The 20,017-nt window shown below is 39.3% G+C and overlaps 2 protein-coding genes across 8 annotated transcripts in view; one reads left to right on the plus strand and one right to left on the minus strand.

Annotated features, from left to right (window-relative positions):
• The window catches only part of LOC129184667 (probable E3 ubiquitin-protein ligase TRIML1), an 80,532-nt gene that overhangs the window by 31,055 nt on the left and 29,460 nt on the right, over positions 1-20,017 (minus strand). The window lies entirely within an intron of this gene.
• Positions 1-20,017, plus strand: part of sntb1 (syntrophin, basic 1) — a 61,925-nt gene that overhangs the window by 21,422 nt on the left and 20,486 nt on the right. The window contains exons 3-6 of one of the 2 annotated variants that reach the window (XM_054780808.1): positions 6,036-6,153; positions 6,243-6,332; positions 11,019-11,158; positions 11,273-11,459. In XM_054780808.1, the coding sequence (XP_054636783.1) occupies positions 6,036-6,153; positions 6,243-6,332; positions 11,019-11,158; positions 11,273-11,459 (535 nt within the window). Of the gene's footprint in view, positions 1-6,035; positions 6,154-6,242; positions 6,333-11,018; positions 11,159-11,272; positions 11,470-20,017 lie in introns of both variants that reach the window. The other variant, XM_054780807.1, reaches the window with a different exon arrangement.

Raw genomic sequence — 20,017 nt, forward strand, 5'->3', positions numbered from 1 at the left:
GTTAAATGGCTAATTTGCCTTGAGACAAAAGTGACTAAACGGGTAACAATGAAAGAGAAAGAGAGAGAGAGAGAGAGAGAGAGAGAGAGAGAGAGAGAGAGAGAGAGAGAGAGAGATTGACAAAGTGTGTGACGAAGGAATTATGAGGCTGTTCAATTTTGACACTAAAGAACATGACTTTAGTGGTTTTAGTTCCCAGGAGGAGGAATGAATTTTCTGGTAAGCTACTGTTGAACTCTTTTTGGCACTGTTTGGGGAAAAAAAGCATTAATTTAATCAAAAGTTAAAATAATCTTTCTGTGTAACATCTTTCTGTGTACTCAATATCCCATGTTACCATGCGGCAAATCTTTCTTTCTCTTTAAATTTAGTGGGTGCGTCTAATTTACCGGTGTGCTCTAGAGTTTTAGAGTTCTAAATGATGGTATGTACACAGGGAACAGAACAGGTGGATGCCAATGTTGACTTATGGCCAGCTATTAATGGAACTTGTGTAAGGAGTAAGATCCGTGTGTACTGTACGTCTTGACCATTTAAGGTGACTCAAGGTGACTTTACCCTGCAACGTGTGACCAGTTTAGCAACTGCTAGAGGTACACAGAAATTCATAACATTGACCAAGCCACTTTTACAAAATTCTGCTATGGGCTAAGCTAATTGCCTCCAACACAACTGAATCTCATGTGAGTTGGGAAAACAATTTTCAAAGCCCATGTATCCTCAAACACCCCTGCATTGGACTCATTGTACGCTTGCTTAACATGACACAACAGATGGGCTTGGTTAACAACTCCTTAAGGGACTGGGACAATAGAAAATAATGTTTGGAAAGGGCAGACACTTACAAAATGGAAGTCTGTTGGCCAATCACATTAAGTAGAAGAGTAAACTACATAGGGCATATCATCTACTAAAAGTTTACGTGTATAAAAACACGTGCTAACCTGATTGTGTGTGCAAAGCTGATGTACTAATAGTGCAACAAGGATTGTGTCTGTCAGAAGTAAAATATCACTCGCAGTCTACTTTGCAGGTTTGCCTTCCTTCATGTATATGCAAAATATATGCACATTATCAGAATGAATATCATAACCTAATAAATCGTAAATGTCACAGTTTAATAGGTTGTAGTGTAAAACAGGTAAATTAAATGACACAATAGACTAATAGGCATTATTATGATGATGCGACGTCTCTGGTGAAGTGCACCAGTGTGTTTTTTTTCATCCTTCCCCGAGATGTCCAACTCCATGGCTTCAAACCTTATTTTTCGTGAAGGGGCCACTCTGCTCTCCCAAATTCTCCACAGTGACAGAAGGTTGCACATGCAAAATCCTCATAGGGCTGGCTGCATTACTTTTGCGCCTGTTAAAAATTGTGCAAGCAATAGTAGATAACCCACAACACGCCCACTAAAATGTGAAATTTGTTTTAGTTTGTGCACGCAATTTAGCGCTAATTATTTGGGATCTTACTAAATCAGGCCCACAGTTGACCAAGGCTATTTTTTTTGGTCACCTTTTTAATTAAATCAGTTCTGATATAACTGCTTCAATTAAAGATTGGCAAGCATTTGACTAAATTTCCTTGATCAATTATGGGGAACATTATGAAACTTAAAAAAAAAAAAATTAACTTAATGTGTTGGGACAGTCTCTGAATGTTCTGAACTCCTATTTTGAGGACTGTGTCGTATAGGTGGAATAATGCCCAGTCTTCTTGGATGTAGCTCAACTTCCCATTGTTGACGTCAAGCTGTTCTTCTTTAGTTGAGACCAAATCAGCAGCGCCTCTGCTAATTGCAGCCAAGTAGGGCACTCGATTTTGCCTCAAGCACTTCAAGACTATCGACAAATTGTTTTAAATATTATTTCCATCCCTAAGCCGCAGTAATAGTCAGTTGCCTGACTTTTTTTTTTTTTTTTTAGTGCAATTCAGTATCAGCCACAGTTTTGTCTCACACAGTCAGGCTTAAACTTCGAGCGTTGACCTTTATAAATTACTGATGGTAACAGAGTAGCATGAAAAAGACTGTCATGTTAATAAAATTGAACTCGACATTATTCCCATGGAAAAAAGCCTCCAAACGTAATGTTTAACTGTCACGGTTCAGAGAGGGCTTGATGACAATTTTAGCTGCACCTTGACTTTCACAGTTTAAGAGCATATAGGAAGGGGTGAACATTCACTTTTGCTGGCAATACCCTCGACCTCATTCAGTTATGTAAGAATTTTGGGTCAATATCCCAACGCGCAATCTCATGTGCCAAGGTGACACAAAGAGAGCTTTGTTTAGTAGTTCAGTAAATCAAAGACAGATTTACTGAACACATTTACTAGAATGCGGTTTTGAGGAGTTTGACATTCTTGGACCCACTCAAATGGAAAGAGAGATACTGCTGGAATTATTTGTTGTATGTCTGTCAGCAGGCGGCAAAAGAGCACATCTTGAACTTTGTGATTGCTTCGACTGTATGCACATTTTAATACGTTAAAGACAGTCAGCATTGTTGGTGGTGAAATAGAAAAGTTTTCAGCCCAATAAAATGCTGTTTGCATGGTTACTTTCATGGTAGCAAGTAGGGGTGTCAGTGTCTTGCAGAAACAGGTTATCCAGAAGTCGGGACGGTGAACTATGGCATTGCTACTGTGAATGACAATAATAATAATAATAATAATAATAATAATGGATTAGATTCTATAGCGCTTTTCAAGGCACCCAAAGCGCTACACAATGAAGTGAACCCATTGTTGATTCACTGCTCAGTCACACACTGGTGGTGGTAATCTACATCTGTAGCCGCAGTTGCCCTGGGGTAGTCTGACGGAAGCGTGGCTGCCAATTCGCGCCTACGGCCTCTCCGACCACCACCAAACATTCATTTACATTCATACACCAGTGTAATAATAATACACGTAATATGGAAGTAATCCAGTGGCATGCACACTATAAACCTTGCAATCCTACCTACTTCAGTGTTCCCAGCGTCACTCGGCGGGATCTTTTATTTTGATAAATTATTTTGATAATTTAAGTACATTTGATCGGACTTACATAAAATTTGTCAAATCAAAACGCAATCGCTGCATATGACTTCTATCAAAATGTGATACTATCTGCGAAATTCACTTCTGCCTTGCTCTGCACTCTTAGAATCATGGGAACTGTAGTTCTTTTAGCATAAACATTAGATAATCTACTGCAATCTACAGTCATGGAAAAATGATTAGATCACCCTTGTTTCCTCAGTTTCTTGTTCATTGTAATGCCTGATACAACCAAAGGTACCTTTGTTTGGACAAATACAACAATGGCAACAAAAATAGCTCATAAGAGTTACATTTTTTGGCAGTACAATGCTATAGAGCTATTCATGCTATTCAGAACTTAAGTGATTTTGGTTATTATCAAGAAAACCATGGAAGTTGCCAGATATCAGCTCTTAAATTAAACTCTTATGAGCTATATTTGTCATCACCATTATATTTGTCAAAATAAATGTACCTTTAGTTGTAGCAGGCATTACAATGGATCAATAAACTGAAGAAACAAGGGTGGTCTAATCATTTTTTCCATGAATGTATTGTCTGGTCCCATGAGCTGAGTGTATCATGACACCCCTACTAGCTAGTGATAACAGGCTATTTACATTAGCATCTGCTTGGTATAATTAATGTATATAATATTGTAAATGTATTAAGCAGCCAGACGCTTTCAACATGTTGCTATAAGTACAATTTCCAGTTTTCCAAGCAAAACACACTAATGCTCAGAGAGATGCTTAGTAAGCTAAAATCTTGCTGGTTATTTGATGAAGTCTGGACTCTATCATGTACAATATGTTTGGACTTGTTTGACTTTTAAGAAAATTTGCATTCTAAATTGGACCACATTTGAGACATTTGACTTATACTTACTATATGTTAGTGTTCTTTAAATTTGTAATTGAAATCTTGATACAATTCATGCTGTTCAATTCAGCATACTACCAAGAACACATCTTGTGCTACAGTCCTCCCGCTCTGCCCTGGTAGGCCCCAAATCACCTCACCTTTTCTCGGCCTTATTTATAACCTGTAAGCAAGTAACACCTGAACCTCTCCCACATGAACACATTCATCACATTTACTGGGACTATTTTAAGTATTTCTATGTGTAAAGAAAACAGTTTGTAGAAACCACATGTGGTTTGGAGGAGATTAACTCCACCACCTGTGGACCTGGACTGATGACTAGTGAATTTTTTGCATAGTTGGTGGTAAACATACAAGTTAAGGAATGCAGTCCTGTCCATAATGGGGTGAGTTGAGGTTGAAACTACCCATTGCCTCATTGGCTGCTTCCCACATGGCACTGCGCTCAGTATCCCCAAGCATAACATCTTTACGATTGTGTACTTTGTATTCATTTCCTGTCATCTGAAGTTATGTGAAAAATGAAAAATGGACTTAGGACACCCAAAGCCAACTCTTCTACTCCTGAACTGCTGCATACAAAAGGTTGAAAAATTGCTGAAACATGCACCTTGACTACGTTGTTTGTGATTTTTTATTTTGTTTTGACAAATACACCACATGGTGGTGCTGTTATTAAACCTTAAAGGTTGACCCCATAAGTCGAATTTAAATGAAATAACACCTCAAAGTAGGAATGTCCCGATCCCATATTGATATCGAAAAAAAAAAAAACGTATCGGATTATATTGGCCTGCATCTCAAATCTCCGATTTTAGCACGCCGATGCAAGTAGTCAGTTCTAAATTTTGCCACACTGTGTCTATTCAGTAGCGACTGGATCGAGCCCATATGCTACCAACAGCAGTGTTTGCTAGCATGCTATCAAAGTTGCATGCCATGTGGCAGTAAAGAGACGTTGCAGCCGAGTACACAATTGTCATGCACAAGTTTCCCGCGGTAGCACAGAACTGTCAAGTTTAATACGACGAACCTCATCGCAAACATGAAGCAGCACCACATGGGGAAACTCCCACGGGAAGTAAGCGAGCCCTGTCGGGGTGAGTAATGTCGGGTTTAAACGTTTCATTGAGCACTTTGAACCTCGCCATGTTATGCCTATACTATACACCAGATGCATAAAGAAGCAAATGGGTGAGTTTTTCCTCATAGCTACTGTTGCGGAGTAATATCACTTGATCAAGCCTTTTCTAACATTATACACTACAAAATATCATATGGTATGTATGATTTGTGCTTTGGGGTGTTTAGCTGAATCTCCACAACGTTTGGTACACACCATTAGGGGACTGACATGCATATGTCTGTAAAATTGAAGCAAGGTTGGTTGAAAAACATGGCCACCGTCAAGCAACATGTCTTTGTGGGGATGCAGGCATGATTTAGTAACTAATTGCCCACATAAGTCCAAAGCATGTTCAGTCCTTGTTGGACAGGCATAAGCCACAAATGTGACACCATCAGGTTCTCTCACTTTTTGTGTTTTCAACATGTCTCTTTCTCATCTATAAGTAATCACACAACACTTACGGTTGCATTAATTATCACCTTTTTTTGCAGTACTGCTCAAAAGAACACTCAAGGGAAAATACCTTTGCTTTGCCATACGCTTATTTAGATCATTCCCTCTAGTCTCCAGGATTTAACAAGACTGATGTTATACTGTGAAGCGGCGCAGCATTGCATTATGCACAGTGAATCCTGCCACATACCTTTTTAAAATGCATATTCACGGAAAACACAAAGCCCTGATTGCTGACACCTAGAGCATAGAAATACTCCCATATGATGAAAACGGATTAGTTAAGGAAATATGTGTGAAATGGCCCACGGAGACTGTTTTTTTTTTTAAGAACTGACTTGATTTTCAAGTACAGCAACGTACAAAAAATTGTTTCTTACTGGATTCCTTTTATAAATTGGGTGAGTCAAACAAGTCAAAGCTGAGACGTCAAACTAGTATATTTGATTAGTCTGTGGCTGAAAGCGAAAAAGAGGATAAAACACAATCATAAACGCAACTGAACTTCTTCACCTTTCTAATAAAATTCCATTCTCAGACAAGTGGAGTTGCACTCCCCTGATGCTAGACACACTGTGGTGCTGCGCTGTCCAGACCAACCATCTGCCCTCACTTGGTTCTCCGCCATGCATGCTGTCACATCCACACTGGCACAGGTCGGTCTTTAAGTTATACAGCCTTTTGTTGCATAATACATATCTTTTAAGTCCATACAGTTCTAAATCATCTTATCACCGAATCACAGCGGGCACTGGCTGAGGTCATCCACCACAAAACGAGGTCAGGGATTGCTGGCAGCAAAGAGATAAGACACCTGGGATGGCTAGCTGGGAAGGTAAGGAGATGTGTGTGTGTGTGTGTGTATAAATTTAATGTATATGTCTTTATTATGAGGACCAACTTTTGGTGTAATGTTTGCTGTGACAGTTGACTCAACCACAAAATGAAAAGGAGGACCTGTTAAAAGTGTTTGTGTTTACTTTTTATTAAATTTTTAAGTGGTGTACTTAACATTAGCCATAATGAGGCAATTAAAGTGTAGTATACCATTGTAAATGTAAATGCTTTGTCATGAAATACCTTTTTTCCCTGAAATGTCCTAAAGTCATTTACATGAATCGTATTTGTGTTTGGGGTTTTTTTTCATACTTTGCTCTTGTATGCTCTTGAGTTTTTTGTCAGGGTTAATAATACAAGCATGGAGTTACAGGTTTGTTTAAAGCATAAAGAAAGCTTGCAAAAATACATTTACTCACAAATTACTTTATTGTCCAAATAAAAGTTTATTTTCATGTTTTATCCTCAAATGCACAACGTTATTGCTACTTATTGCTCCTAGCAATAAATTCTCATTATGTTCAAAAGGTGACCCTTGAGCCCGTAAAACCCTGGAATATTATTGGCTGAGACTGAAACTTCAAAGAACAGCTTAGGATTCCATAGCTGGGTTGCAGATAAAAATCCTGAAAGAAGAGTTATGCAGCATTCTAATGTTGAATGCCAAGCCGTGTTGTGTGGCATATGCGTATGTGAGCTCTGATTTACGGGATTAACTGTGTGTGTTCTGAACAGAAAGGCGAGCGGGTTTTGCTTTAAACGATGGGGGTTGTGCAAGAAAGCAAATGTCTTAGCATGTATGCAAAAGCACCAGAAATGAATTTGCATTTTTAGCAGACAACCAACATCCTGTAGCATTCGGATTCGGTTTTTGACTTTGACAAAGATAGGACGCAATAAGAAAGGCGATGTCTGCATATAAACACTGAATTTTTCAGTTCAACAGTCATTCTTTCTACTTTTGATGATTGTGGGGGGGCTGTCTTTTGAAAAGAATAATGCAGTGTACATCTACATCAATGTGAACTTTGCAAACAAATCAATGATCAAACAATTAAAATATTGTATTATGATCCCAGGTTATCTATGATGGACAAACCAAAGAACTATTAGTGTACTCGTATTTGTGTGGAAAAATAGATCAATATTTAGGAATACGATATTACCTCCAAAAAGGTCATATTGTCACTGCAAAAACTTTACACTTGATGACCAGACTAGGGGTGGGCGATAATGCAAATTTTTGTATTGATTTGATATCAAGTAAATAGAGGGCTACTATTGCTGATAGTGATACTACCATTTAAAATCCTTTGGATTTTGCCCGCGTGTGTAAGTCTCGTTTTGTGGCATCATCTGGAAGTATCATCTGCCCATACGGCGGTGGTACTTATTGTGATAAGAATTGTATTGGCCGCTGGTGTCTTTCTTCCCTCGTTCCTGAGGCGAGCGCCGGTAGCGCAGCATGCTAATAGAGTTACAGTAGCTCCGGATCAACGGTTCGCTTCCCGCTTCCTGCTTCTGTGCTAGCATCGACGTCTCCCTGCTGAAACAGCTACCGCTAGGCCATCGCCCTTCACCGCAGGCCCCACCAACGGCCACCGGGCTCCTGCTTTCATCGCTAGGTCTTGACAACTGCTGTTGACGGCTAGTGCTGCTAGTATTAGCTGGAACGGCCACTGCCGTTCACCGTGGTTATTAACTAGCTGCTGCTAGACTTCTGCCCTCACCACCAGGATCACAGCTGCAATCAAGAGGCCAGGTTGTAACTGGCCAGGACGTGAGAGAGGATGGCTACCAAAAAGGTCGAATGAAGAGCTGAGGAAGTCAGTGGAGTTTATAAGCCATCGAATGGAAGACATAACAAGTAAACAAGACAAACTAATTGACATGATTAAGGACATCAAGGAATGAAAAAAGACTGATGATGACTGACTGATGATGCTAAAGGGAACAAACGTGTACCTCGATGAACACCTGACCAATAGCAATGCGGACATAGCAACAACAACTAGACATCTACGTAAAGAGAAAAACATTCAAGCAACATGGACCAACTGCACCATTTACATAAAGTTAAATGGCACTCCAGAACAAGCAAAAGTACTAATTATCAGAGGTTTGAAGGACTTGGATAAACTTACATAATAACTCTTTTATATATGGTAAGTCTTGGCGGACCTCATAATAATGGTTGCTGGTCAACATGCGTGGATAAAAAAACTGCCAAATTCACAATTTAAACAACTGAAACTGGCAAACGACAACTCCGGATACAAAATTCTTCTCACATATCAAAAATGACTGCAGTTACTACACAGAGGAACAATTCAATAATAACCTTAAAATAGACAATAAGCTGTCCATCATTCACATCAATAGCAGAAGTATGTACTGTATAAAATATCAGACAATACTTGAGTGAATTTAAGGAACCCTTCAAAATAATAGCAATCTCAGAAACGTGGATCAACGCTGATAAGGGCATGTATTTTGAGCTACAAGGTTATAACATGAACTGCGTCAATAGCAACAAAAAAGGAGTGGATATGTAGATAAACATCTGAACTACATAGTGCTAAAGTCATTGGCTATTGATAACATTTTTGAATGCATAACCAAAGAAATTAGTAAAGAAAAAAGCAAAAATATATTAATAAGTTGTACATACTGTATATGACCCATAAATCAAATATTGAAACATTCGAGCCCTGGATCAAAGCAACATTTACAGATATCAGTCAAAAAACAATTTTTGTATCTGGAGATTTCAGACTATAACGGAATAGGAATGTAAATGATGAAAAAAAGTTATTACTGAGATCACAGAACCGCTGACGTACATCAGTAATTTATCATTCCAGACTGGTAAATTCCCTAAAAAAATTAAAAAACAGCTAAAGTAGTTCCAGTTTTAAAAAATGGAGACAAACATTTACAAACTACTGACCAGTCTCCTTATTACCCCAATTTTCAAAAAACATTGAAAAGCTATTCAACAATAGGTTGGACAAATGTATTAATAAGAATGAATTACTAGCAGACAGCCAACACGGATACAGATCTAACAGTTCAACTTCCATGGCACTAATGGAAATCACTGAGGAAATTACCAATGCTGTAGATCACAGAAAGTGTGCAGCTGCAGTATTTATGGATTTAACAAAAGCCTTTGATACAATTAATCACAATATCCTAATTACAAAACTAGAAAGATATGGAATCAGAGGATTAGCTTTGAACTGGGTTAAAAGTTACTTAGCAGACAGGAGGCGATATGTGAAGCTAGGAGAATCTCCGAGCTTGAAGGTATCGTGCGCCGTACCCCAAGGATCAATACTGGGACCAAAACAGTTTAATGTATTTATAAACAACATCTGTAAAGTCGCGAAGGACATTGGTATTATTTGTATTATTTGCAGACGATACAACCTCATTCTGCTGTGGAGATAGCACACAGGAACTAATTGGAAAAAAAAGTCACATAGGAATTAACTATACTAAAAAGATGGTTCGATAATAGACTATCCCTAAACCTAGTAAAACTAAAGTAATGCTATTCGGTAAGTGCAAAATTGTCATTCACAGGGTAAATGAAAATACATTTCTCGGGGTCACAATAGATAATATGAACTGGAAACCTCACATTAAAAATATACAACATAAAGTGGCTAGAAATACCTCAATACTGAATAAAGCAAAATTTGTTCTAGACCGAAAATCACTCCATACTCTCTACTACTCTCTGGTATTACCATATCTAACTTATTGTGTGGAGATACGGGGAAACAACTACTGTATAAAAGTACAGTACACTCATTAACTATGCTACAGAACAGGCCCGTTCGAATGATCCATAATGCCGCTTACATGGAACATACAAACCCTTTATTCCTAAAATCACTATTATTAAAATTAGCTGATCTGGTAAACTATCAAACAGCTAAAATTATGCATAAAGCAAACAATAACATGTTACCCAAAAACGTAAAAAAATATTCCCAACAAAAGAGGAGAAATTAAGGACAAATTAAACCTAAAACATTTACAGTATATGCACGGACAACACTAAAAACCTTCAGCATTTCTGTGTGTGGAAAGAAGGTGTGGAACGGATTAAGTAAGGAACTCAAACAATGCACTAAAATGAGCGATTTCAAGAAACGGTACAAGCAGTTGATGTTTATGAAGTACAAGGAAGAAGACACCTGAACCACTGTGCACGTACAATGCTGTATCTAACCAGTCTTACATTAACTACAAACTACTCATTTTGGGTGGGTACATTGTCTGTACTCATTCACCATCAAACTGAGTCTCTGTCAACTGTTATCAATTTCTTACCATGATAAAGTCGGTTGTATATTGAACAAACGTACTGCAACTGATGTGAAACTGATGAGGGGTAGGATTAAATAATCTTTGCTTCTTCCTACTCCTTCTTGGACATAAAAAAATTGTGTGATGTGATGAGCTCCACTGTAATTTGTGTGCATGTTCTGGATAAAGTTGTCCCACGGTTTTGGACCTAAATGTATGTGCAAATAACATGGATTTTAATCTCTTGTGATCTTATGCAGATGTTCGGTATTTATGAACATATTGTGGTGATACAAATGAAGATTGTTCAGCCCTGGAGGAAGGAAATGCTCCCTACTGACTACCATGTTGTGTATTTGTGCAGCAAAGTGAGAGTGAGAAGCAGTGCTGGAAACCTGTGCTGGTGGTGGTGACGGAGAAAGACCTGCTGCTCTATGATAGCCTACCTCGAAGCAATGACGCCTGGCAGAGCCCAGCACACACGTATCCACTTCTAGCAACACGGTGGGTCCGGCTTTACAACTCCACGATCACAAAATGCTAGAAGCAGCACTGTGAAATAAAATGGATGGTTCGATTTGAAGAATCTGTTGTAGAATGATGTGTGTATTTGTCCAGTCTGGTGCACTCTGGGCCTGACAGAGGCTCTCCTCACTCGGGCACTGAGCTCTTCTTTGCCACTCGGACCGGCACACGTCTCGGCATAGAGACTCATCTTTTCCGAGCCGAAACAAGCAAGGATTTATCCCTGTGGAGTCGACAAATAGTCAACGGATGTCACACTTCGGCTGAGATGATCAAAGAAGTCAGTACTAGTGAGTACACTGGCATGCATTAATAACAACAATTGTCTTTCAAACGGCTTGTAAAATATGTACAGTGGAACCTCGGTCAGCGTCCGCCCCGGTTACCGTGTTTTTTTGGTTAAAATGGTCCCACTTATTTGGTCAAAAATTTACGCCACAATTTTGCCTCGGTTTGTGTGCATTCTCCGGTTAGCGTACAATAGAGCACGCTTCTTGTCGTGTTATTAATACACTGTTTGAGTCCATCTGTCTTCTTAATTTTTTTTAATCAGAAAAATTCCTTCTTTGTTAGCATCCTATTGGCTAGCGAACAAAATGGCAACCGGAACCAGAAGTTATGTTGCACATCTATGATGTCATCAGCGGTTGAGTCTCAAAAATGTATAGTTTTATAGTTTTACACACACAAAACTATTCTAAATGCATATACACGACAAAATAAATGATCATTTAACATTACTTTTACCTTCATTGAAGACTGCTGTTCCCAAAGACACGATGTGGCAGCGAGATCAACACAGACACCACCTTTCTGTTTGGCCATGAGTTACTTCTTCAGTTCAATAGTGTTGCTGACCTCCTTTATCAAAACTTGCAACTTTCTTTGGCTCCATTTTCGGTTACATTATTGAGGTGAGAAGCACAATTGAATTCAAGAAACAGCTCATGTCAAAACAGGAGGGTAGTGGTGGTTGATCTTGTCGCCATATCCTGTCTTTGGGGACAGTCGTTAAGAATCACGTCTTCGATGAAGGTAGAAGTAACCTTAAATGTTCATTTATCCTTTTCATTCATCATTTATATGCATTTACTGTAAATGCATTTCAGCTTGTTTTCTGCATGTCAAACGATAATTGTAAAACTAGAAAAACATAGCTTGTGTTAACATTTTTGGCTCTCTGAAACTGATTAATTGGATTTACATTCTTTCTTAAATCGGTTCACGTTCATTTCGGTTAGAATCAGAAATTCTGGAAATAATTAATGACGCTAACCAAGGTTCCACTGTAGCCTCTATAAAACCAGAGGATGATGCATTAGGCTGGCAGATGGAAATACGAGGATGGAATGGAACGAGCTTCACAGGTCACTGCACTAGATCTTGTGACGCTTCTTTAGATGTGCCCAGGCATGCTGCAGCAGAGCACACACACTGAGACAGCAAGGGTACGCACAGCCTGAGGTGCTACGAGCCTCGACTAAAGCCTTAAACCTAGCTCACAGAGCAGAATGCAAACACAAAGTTAAAGCAGAAGAGATCCATATGGAAGATGTTTACAAGCACACACTATTTATAGACGAGAGAACGGCATTTTTGTGTTTGTAATTGTGTATTGACTGTCAAGGGAATTCCAACATAACCCCATCCCCCCCCTCCCTCATCGCTTCCTTTTCTCTCCGTGCACAAAATGTCCTGGGAACTGCATGTCTCCCATGGGTGCCCTCTCCCCCTACCCTCACCACCCCAAACTCATCTCACTGTGCCAAGTTTCACTAGAGCTCTCCAACCTCCCGCCCCCATGTGTATATGAAACTGCTCGTATCCAGCACTGAACTCTGCACAGATCCAGTTTCACCTCGTCTTTGTCACTACCGAGCTCGTCTCCATCGTGTTTGCGCTCGCTTTTATCCAGTATGCCACGCTGCTATCAGAAGCCTTCAATCACAACTGTAGTTGAATTGAAACATCTAAAAAGGTGCAGTCTCACAATCAGATAGTGTTTGTCATGCTTACTTTGCAGAAAAACGTGACTTTAAAATCTTATCTGGTGCCATGACAAAACGCTGTCTAGACAGAAGGCCATGGTTTGGCATTAAAATCGACAGGTGGTTTTTAAACCTGGTTTTGTTCTTTCTCCGGGTGGGAGTGTTTGGGCGACTCAAAGACAGTGGGAGCAAGGGTAAACATACAAATGGCATACCGGCTTTCACGCGATATTGTGTTATCCATGGCTTTTAAATACAATTAACGTAAAACGTGTGAAGAAGTGATCTATACATAGTCAAATACTGTAGTTTCCACTTACAATAGAATGTCTAAAAGGTCAAATTTCTGAAAAAGCTTGCCTCAAAAGCCAAACAAAACTTCATGATAGCCCAGTGAATCTACAGGATTAACTCTTGCTTTTTATTTACGTCATTTGTGATACCATGTGACTGCAAAGAGGGAAAGTGTGATAATAATCACGGAACCAGAAATCAAACCTATAAATGATCTGGCTTCTCAGTACAATATAAACAATCCGATTAATAGGGGTGTAACGATTCATTTACTACATCGATGTATCAATTTATATTCCTATAATCCAACTACATCGATCTGCGTTCGGCTTGTTGCCACTCCGGAAGACATACGATCGATCTTAACATTGCTTTAAAGGTAATCAATTGATTGCATCGATAATAGCATTGGATTTAAGCATGACAGGCTTTATATGGATGTTTTTTTTAGCACATCTAATGATAAAGACGTTAAACGTTACTTGATTCAGTCTGCCTGTCTGTGACATCATCACAAGGCGCCAGCAGACAAGAAAACATAGCATGGCGGATGGTAGAGGACAATACGTCGAACGATAAATATTTAAGATACCATTGCGGTCCAGTGTGTGGAAACACTTTGGCGTTTGCAAAGAGGGAGATGTTATAATTAAGTCCAAATGAGTCACCTCCTTGTAAGAAAGCCATAGATGTACTGTTTGGCGATTTCTTCACCCGAACAGAAAGAAAATCCACATGTGAGACAGCCAGAGCAGCTGTGATAAGGTACCAAGCAAAAGATGTGTTGCCTTTGACTGAAAATGCCAGTGGTGGAGCTATCAAGAGAAAGAGCTACCTCTACTTTCAACCCTTGCTAAACGGTACCTGTGTATTCCCGGCACCTGTGTGCCAGCAGAGCGAGTTTTTAGTACTGCTGGTGAGATAGTGAACGAACAGGGAAGTGTTCTCCTGCCTGTCATGTTGATATTTTTGAAAAGAAACCTGCAGTCATTGAAGAGTAGTTTGTTACACTTGATCTTTTGTTAAATTAGTGCACTGCTGTTTGTTTATTAAAATGAGAGAAGTAGCAGGTTCGACCACTGTTCTTTTAACCTGAAGAGAAGTTGGTTGCACTTATTTGTGATATTAATTTTGTAATTGTATCATTTCTATGTTGAAAAACAGCAAAAGTACTGTAGCTGGTAAACCTACTATTGAAATGTTGGTTGCACTTACTGTACTTTTATTGAAAATGTGTTGAATATTGAAAATGAGAGCAGAAAAGGTTAACCTCCTGTTAATTCAACCTGAAGTATTGGTTGCACTTTATTCAAATAAAATGTGAATGCATTTGCCATTAATTGTTATTTACTTGTTTGTTTATATCCTAAATTAATTTATACCCGATTCCCTTACAAAAAACAACAGGAAACTAGGAAACTTCACATGCACTGTCCAGTATGCAGGTATTTATTTCTCAGTGACACTGGTTTAATTTTTGGCTAAAAAGTTACTGACTTGATTTAAAGTTAATCGTTTCGGATTGTATTGTTCAAAATGCACCAATATCGTCCTTGAATCGTATCGGCAACCACGAATCATGATACGAATCGAATCGGTTCATGGGAAACTTGCTTCAACGTCTGTTCCGAGAAGCGTGTGGGTGGAGGTCAGAGCCGGAAGTGGTGGGTGAGGTGAGCCGTTTCACTGACACTTTTTAAAAATAATTTTCGGATGACCAAAATAATTTTTGCCTATATCGCAGAGTCCCTTTATCCAAGTCTTGTACAGCAAAACATTCCTTTTGATGATATATGTGACCTGACCTTTCAGACTGCAGTAGATGGGTTACATATCGCATTTATATCTACAGTACATACGAACAAGGCCTGAGTCGCATTTGAAAAAAATCTGAATTGTACTGTTCACACTGACGTGAAAAAATCGATACACGTCACATATGAGCAAATCTATTGGAATTGACCTGCAGTGTGAACGTAGCCAGACAAACAGCACTTATTAATTCCAGCAATACCTATAAAACGGCACTAGGTGACAGTGTCACACGGCAAACAGCTTCTTGTTCCGTCTTCATTACATGCATGTCGGGTAGGCATGGACCGGTATGAGATTCTGATAGTATGAGAATACTGGACATAAATATCACAGTTTCATGGTATTATAATTACAGCTGTAAAATGTATTATTTTTAAATATATTGTTAGTATATATTGTACATAATCCACTCCTGATCGAAATCTTAAGACCAGTTGAAAAATTGCCAGAATTTGCATTTTACAAATTTGAATATTAATGAGGTTTTAAGTAGAGCCACAATATGCAAAAACAAGAAGGGGGAGTGAGACAAAAAACATTTGGAACTTGGAATTTAAACAAAAAAAAAAACTGAAATGGGTTGTCTATCACCTGATCGAAACTTTAAGACCACAGGCTATGAAAGCCTTTCTCTTTTTGAACGTGGTCGGATCTTGAGCTGCATAAGCAGCGTGCAGCGTGCCATTGCTGCTGAGGTTGGGCGCAGTAAGACATTCATTCTACATTTTTGAAAGCTCCTGAGCATTATGGAACAAAAAAGTCAACCCCCAAAAAAAATCACACGTGCGCTGAGCCGGAGGATCCGATTGGCTGTCAAGACACAGGGCGGTGTTCGACCCAAATTAAAGCCCTTACTGGTGCCGACTGCAGCGCAATAACCATCAGGCGGCATCTGCAGGAAAAGGGTTAAAAAACAAAAAACAAATTCAAAGACCTCGTCTCCTTCAATGCCACAAAACTGCCCGTTTGGACTTTGCCAGGGAGCATCAAACATGGGACATTGAAAGGTGGAAAAAAGTTTTATTCTCTGATGAGAAAAAATGTAACCTTGACGGTCCAGATGGCTTCCAACGTTACTGGCATGACGAGGAGATCCCACCGGAAATGTTTTCTACCCGGCACAGTGGAGGGGGGTCCATCATGATCTGGGGTGTTTTTTCATTCAGTGTAACACTAGAGCTTCAGGTGGTGCAGGGTCGTCAAACGGCGGATGCTTACGTGCAGATGTTGCAGCAGGCATCCCTCAAGACTGAGGGCCCTCGTCTGTGTGGTGACAGCTGGGTTTTTCAACAGGACAACGCTGCAGTTCACAATGCTTGCTTGACCAAGGACTTCTTCAGGGAGAATAACATCACTCTTTTGGACCATCCTGCATGTTCCCCTCATTTAAATCCCATAGAGAACATTTGGGGATGGATGGCAAGGGAAGTTTATAAAAATGGCCGTCAGTTCCAGACAGTTGATGCCCTTCATGAAGCCATCTTCACCACTTGGAGAAATGTTCCCACTAGCCTCCTGGAAACACTCGCATCAAGCATGCCCAAAGCAATTTTTGAAGTGATTAACAAGAACGGTGGAGCTACTCATTACTGAGTCCTACTGAGAACATTTGTTGTTCTGGTTTGGAGAGTTTTTTGTTATTTTTTGACGGATGGTCTTTTATCAGCTGATAAACAGCCTATTTCAGTTTAATTGTTGTTTTCAATAAATTACTTTTTTCAAAATGCTTTTTGTCTCACTCCCCCTTCTTGTTTTTGCATATTGTAGCTCTACTTAAAACATCATTAAGATCCAAATGTGCAAATTCAAATTCTAGCAATTTTTCAACTGGTCTTAAGATTTTTATCACGAGTGTGTATACAGTATATACACATACATATACATACATACATACACACACACACACACACACACACACACACTACTTTATATACTATTATATATAGTATATATACTATATTGTTTACTACTTATATATATTACTTTGTAGTACAAAGTGACTTTGTAGTCCATGACCATCCTGGATGTTTATAAAGGATTTCACCAGCAGTCAGTGAAATAGGTAATGTGTTTCTTGATGTGTGAGGGAAAAACTAAATTTAAAAAAACAAATGAAACATAGGAAGTCTGATCAGAAAATTCAATTGCCAGCCTCATGCATATATACTTGCTGCTCAACGGAGAGAACTAACCCAATGGGGACAAACGTCTCCGCAGGGCAAAATAAACATTCATTTGGAATTCAGGTTGTATAGTTCTGATCACTACCAATTCTTGTAAAAGGCTTCCCAACATTCGGCTGTGGACTGAGTCTTTGCTAAAACTAAGTGGTATTCATTATTACAGGAGGTTTGAGTGTGTATTCAGCATCAACACACAAAAGTTAAGCAGCTGGAACTAATGAGAAAAAATGGGAACAGTTATTGTTCATTATTGAATTTTACCCTAAAATGCAATGCCGGAACGTTTTAATGAATGCTGGCACCAAGGCTTTCATTTCTAACTGGATGAATTAGTTTACACCCAATTTAGAAGGAGTGTTATTCATTCTGCTTTCAGTTTGTATAACAATGTGATAAATCATTCTAATGGTTTTCACAGTCACATGTTATGGTAAAAAGTAGTTTTTCCATGGACTCCCAGTCACAAGGCTACACTAAAAGAGACTCTAAAGGGGTATGATGTCATATTTCAAGTGCTGTTAACTGCTGTTTGTCGCAACAAGGCAGATTAGTTGGACCCTACTTTTTTTAAACATTCTACCGTTAAACCCAGATCTGACCAAATTTTGAGTTATAAAGTGACTGAGTATCTTTTAGCTGGAAATGACACATTAAGGGGCAAAGGACTGTTTTACGTTGTCCAGCCATCCTTTTTCTATGCTGCTTATCCTCATTAGGGTCGCGGGGTATGCTGGAGCCTGTCCCAGCTGACTCTGGGCGAGAGGCGGGGTACACCCTGGACTGGTCACCAGCCAATCGCAGGTCACATACTGTATAGACAAACAACCATTCACACTCACATTCATACCTATGGACAATTTTAGAGTCTCCAATTAACCTAACATGCATGTTTTTGGAATGTGGGAGGAAACCGGAGTACCCGGAGAAAACCCACACACGGGGAGAACATGCAAACTCCACACAGAGATACCCAAGCACATTATTCATAGCCGGCAATGTGGAAAAAAGGAAGAAATCTGGGAGAAAATAATTACAGGTGGTCTTCGTTTTAGGATGTTTTTATTATGATGTCTCGTGTTACGGCATTTTGTGAGACAATGTTTCATGGTTACAAATACACTCCCATAAATTACTAAGAGTACTAAAAGAAATGACAACAAGGTACGTGCATGTGGCAGAATTATAGTCGTACGCGAGGGGGAGTTGACATTTACGTTGACTACATTTTTTTCCGTTAATATGCCTGCTACGTTCTTGCTGATTCTTGTGGCCGACAGTAACCTGTTTTGTTCGGTAAAGCGACTGTTGATTGATCATCTTGTCGATCACCTCCACGTCCTTTTTATAGCATCTGATACACGCTACAGTATTTTCTATTGAATAGTCACATAGTTCAAACTGTCAGAACCTTAACGACAACGGCTGAAAGTAGCTTCCCTGCTCCCATGTACAAACGTAACATGGACCGTTTGTTCAACATAACGAAGGCAGGCTCTGTGGAGGCACACGCTTTCGACATCACAAAGACATCAACTCTGTCAAAAATAAACCACGGTGTGGTCAAAACGCAAGAATTTGAAAAAAATTGAGATGTGAACAAGTACCTCCATATCTCTGTAAAGGTGAGTGTCACTGAACTGGTTTGCATTGGACGTGATGTTTTCCATACAGCCATGACAAAAATTTGTATATTGTGTAAAAGTTAATTTTTTTCCATAATATTATTTTAAAAAAAAATAAACCTTCGTATGTTTGGTTTGGTTTAATTTATTTCGAACATGCATATATCTGAAAAAAATCAACTGAATTTTTTTCAAGCCTTTAATTTTTTAAATCTTGATGTTTATAGCATTTAGTTCATGAAAACCAAAAATCCATGTGTCAAAAAAATTTGAATATTTCATCAAAACAATAAAAAATGGGATTCATAATACAGAAATTTCAATCCACTGAGAATTATGTGTAATTCCTGTATTCAATACTTGGTTGAAGCTCCTTTTGCACAAATCACTGGTTTAATTTGGTCTGGCATGGAGGCAATCAGTGTGTTGCGATGTTGAGGTGTTACGGAGGCCCAGGATGCTTCGATAGGGGCCTTCAGCTCATCTCTGTTGTTGGGTCTGATGTTACTCATCATCCTCTCCACAATACCCCACAGATTCTCTATGGGGTTCAGGTCAGCTGAATTTGCAGGCCAGTCCAGCACAGTAATACCGTTGTCAGTAAACCAGGTACTAGTGGTTTTGGCGCTGTGGGTAGGTGCCAGGTCATGTTGGAATATGAAGTCAGCATCTCCAAAAAGGTTTTCAGCAGATGGAAGCATGAAGTGCTGCAGGATCTCCTGGTAGACAGCTGCATTGACTCTGCACTTGATAAAACAAGTGGAGCAACATCAGCAGATGACATGGCTCCCAAAATCATCACAGACTGAGGAAACTTCACGCTGGACTTTAGGCAGCTTCTGTCCTGTGCCTCTCCAGTCTTCCTCCACACCCTAGGACCTTGATTTCCAAATGAGAGACATTTGCTTTCGTCAGAGAACAGGACCTTGGACCACT

The sequence above is a fragment of the Dunckerocampus dactyliophorus genome, chromosome 7, assembly GCF_027744805.1.
Source record: "Dunckerocampus dactyliophorus isolate RoL2022-P2 chromosome 7, RoL_Ddac_1.1, whole genome shotgun sequence".
In the NCBI taxonomy this organism is placed as follows: Eukaryota; Metazoa; Chordata; class Actinopteri; order Syngnathiformes; family Syngnathidae; genus Dunckerocampus; species Dunckerocampus dactyliophorus.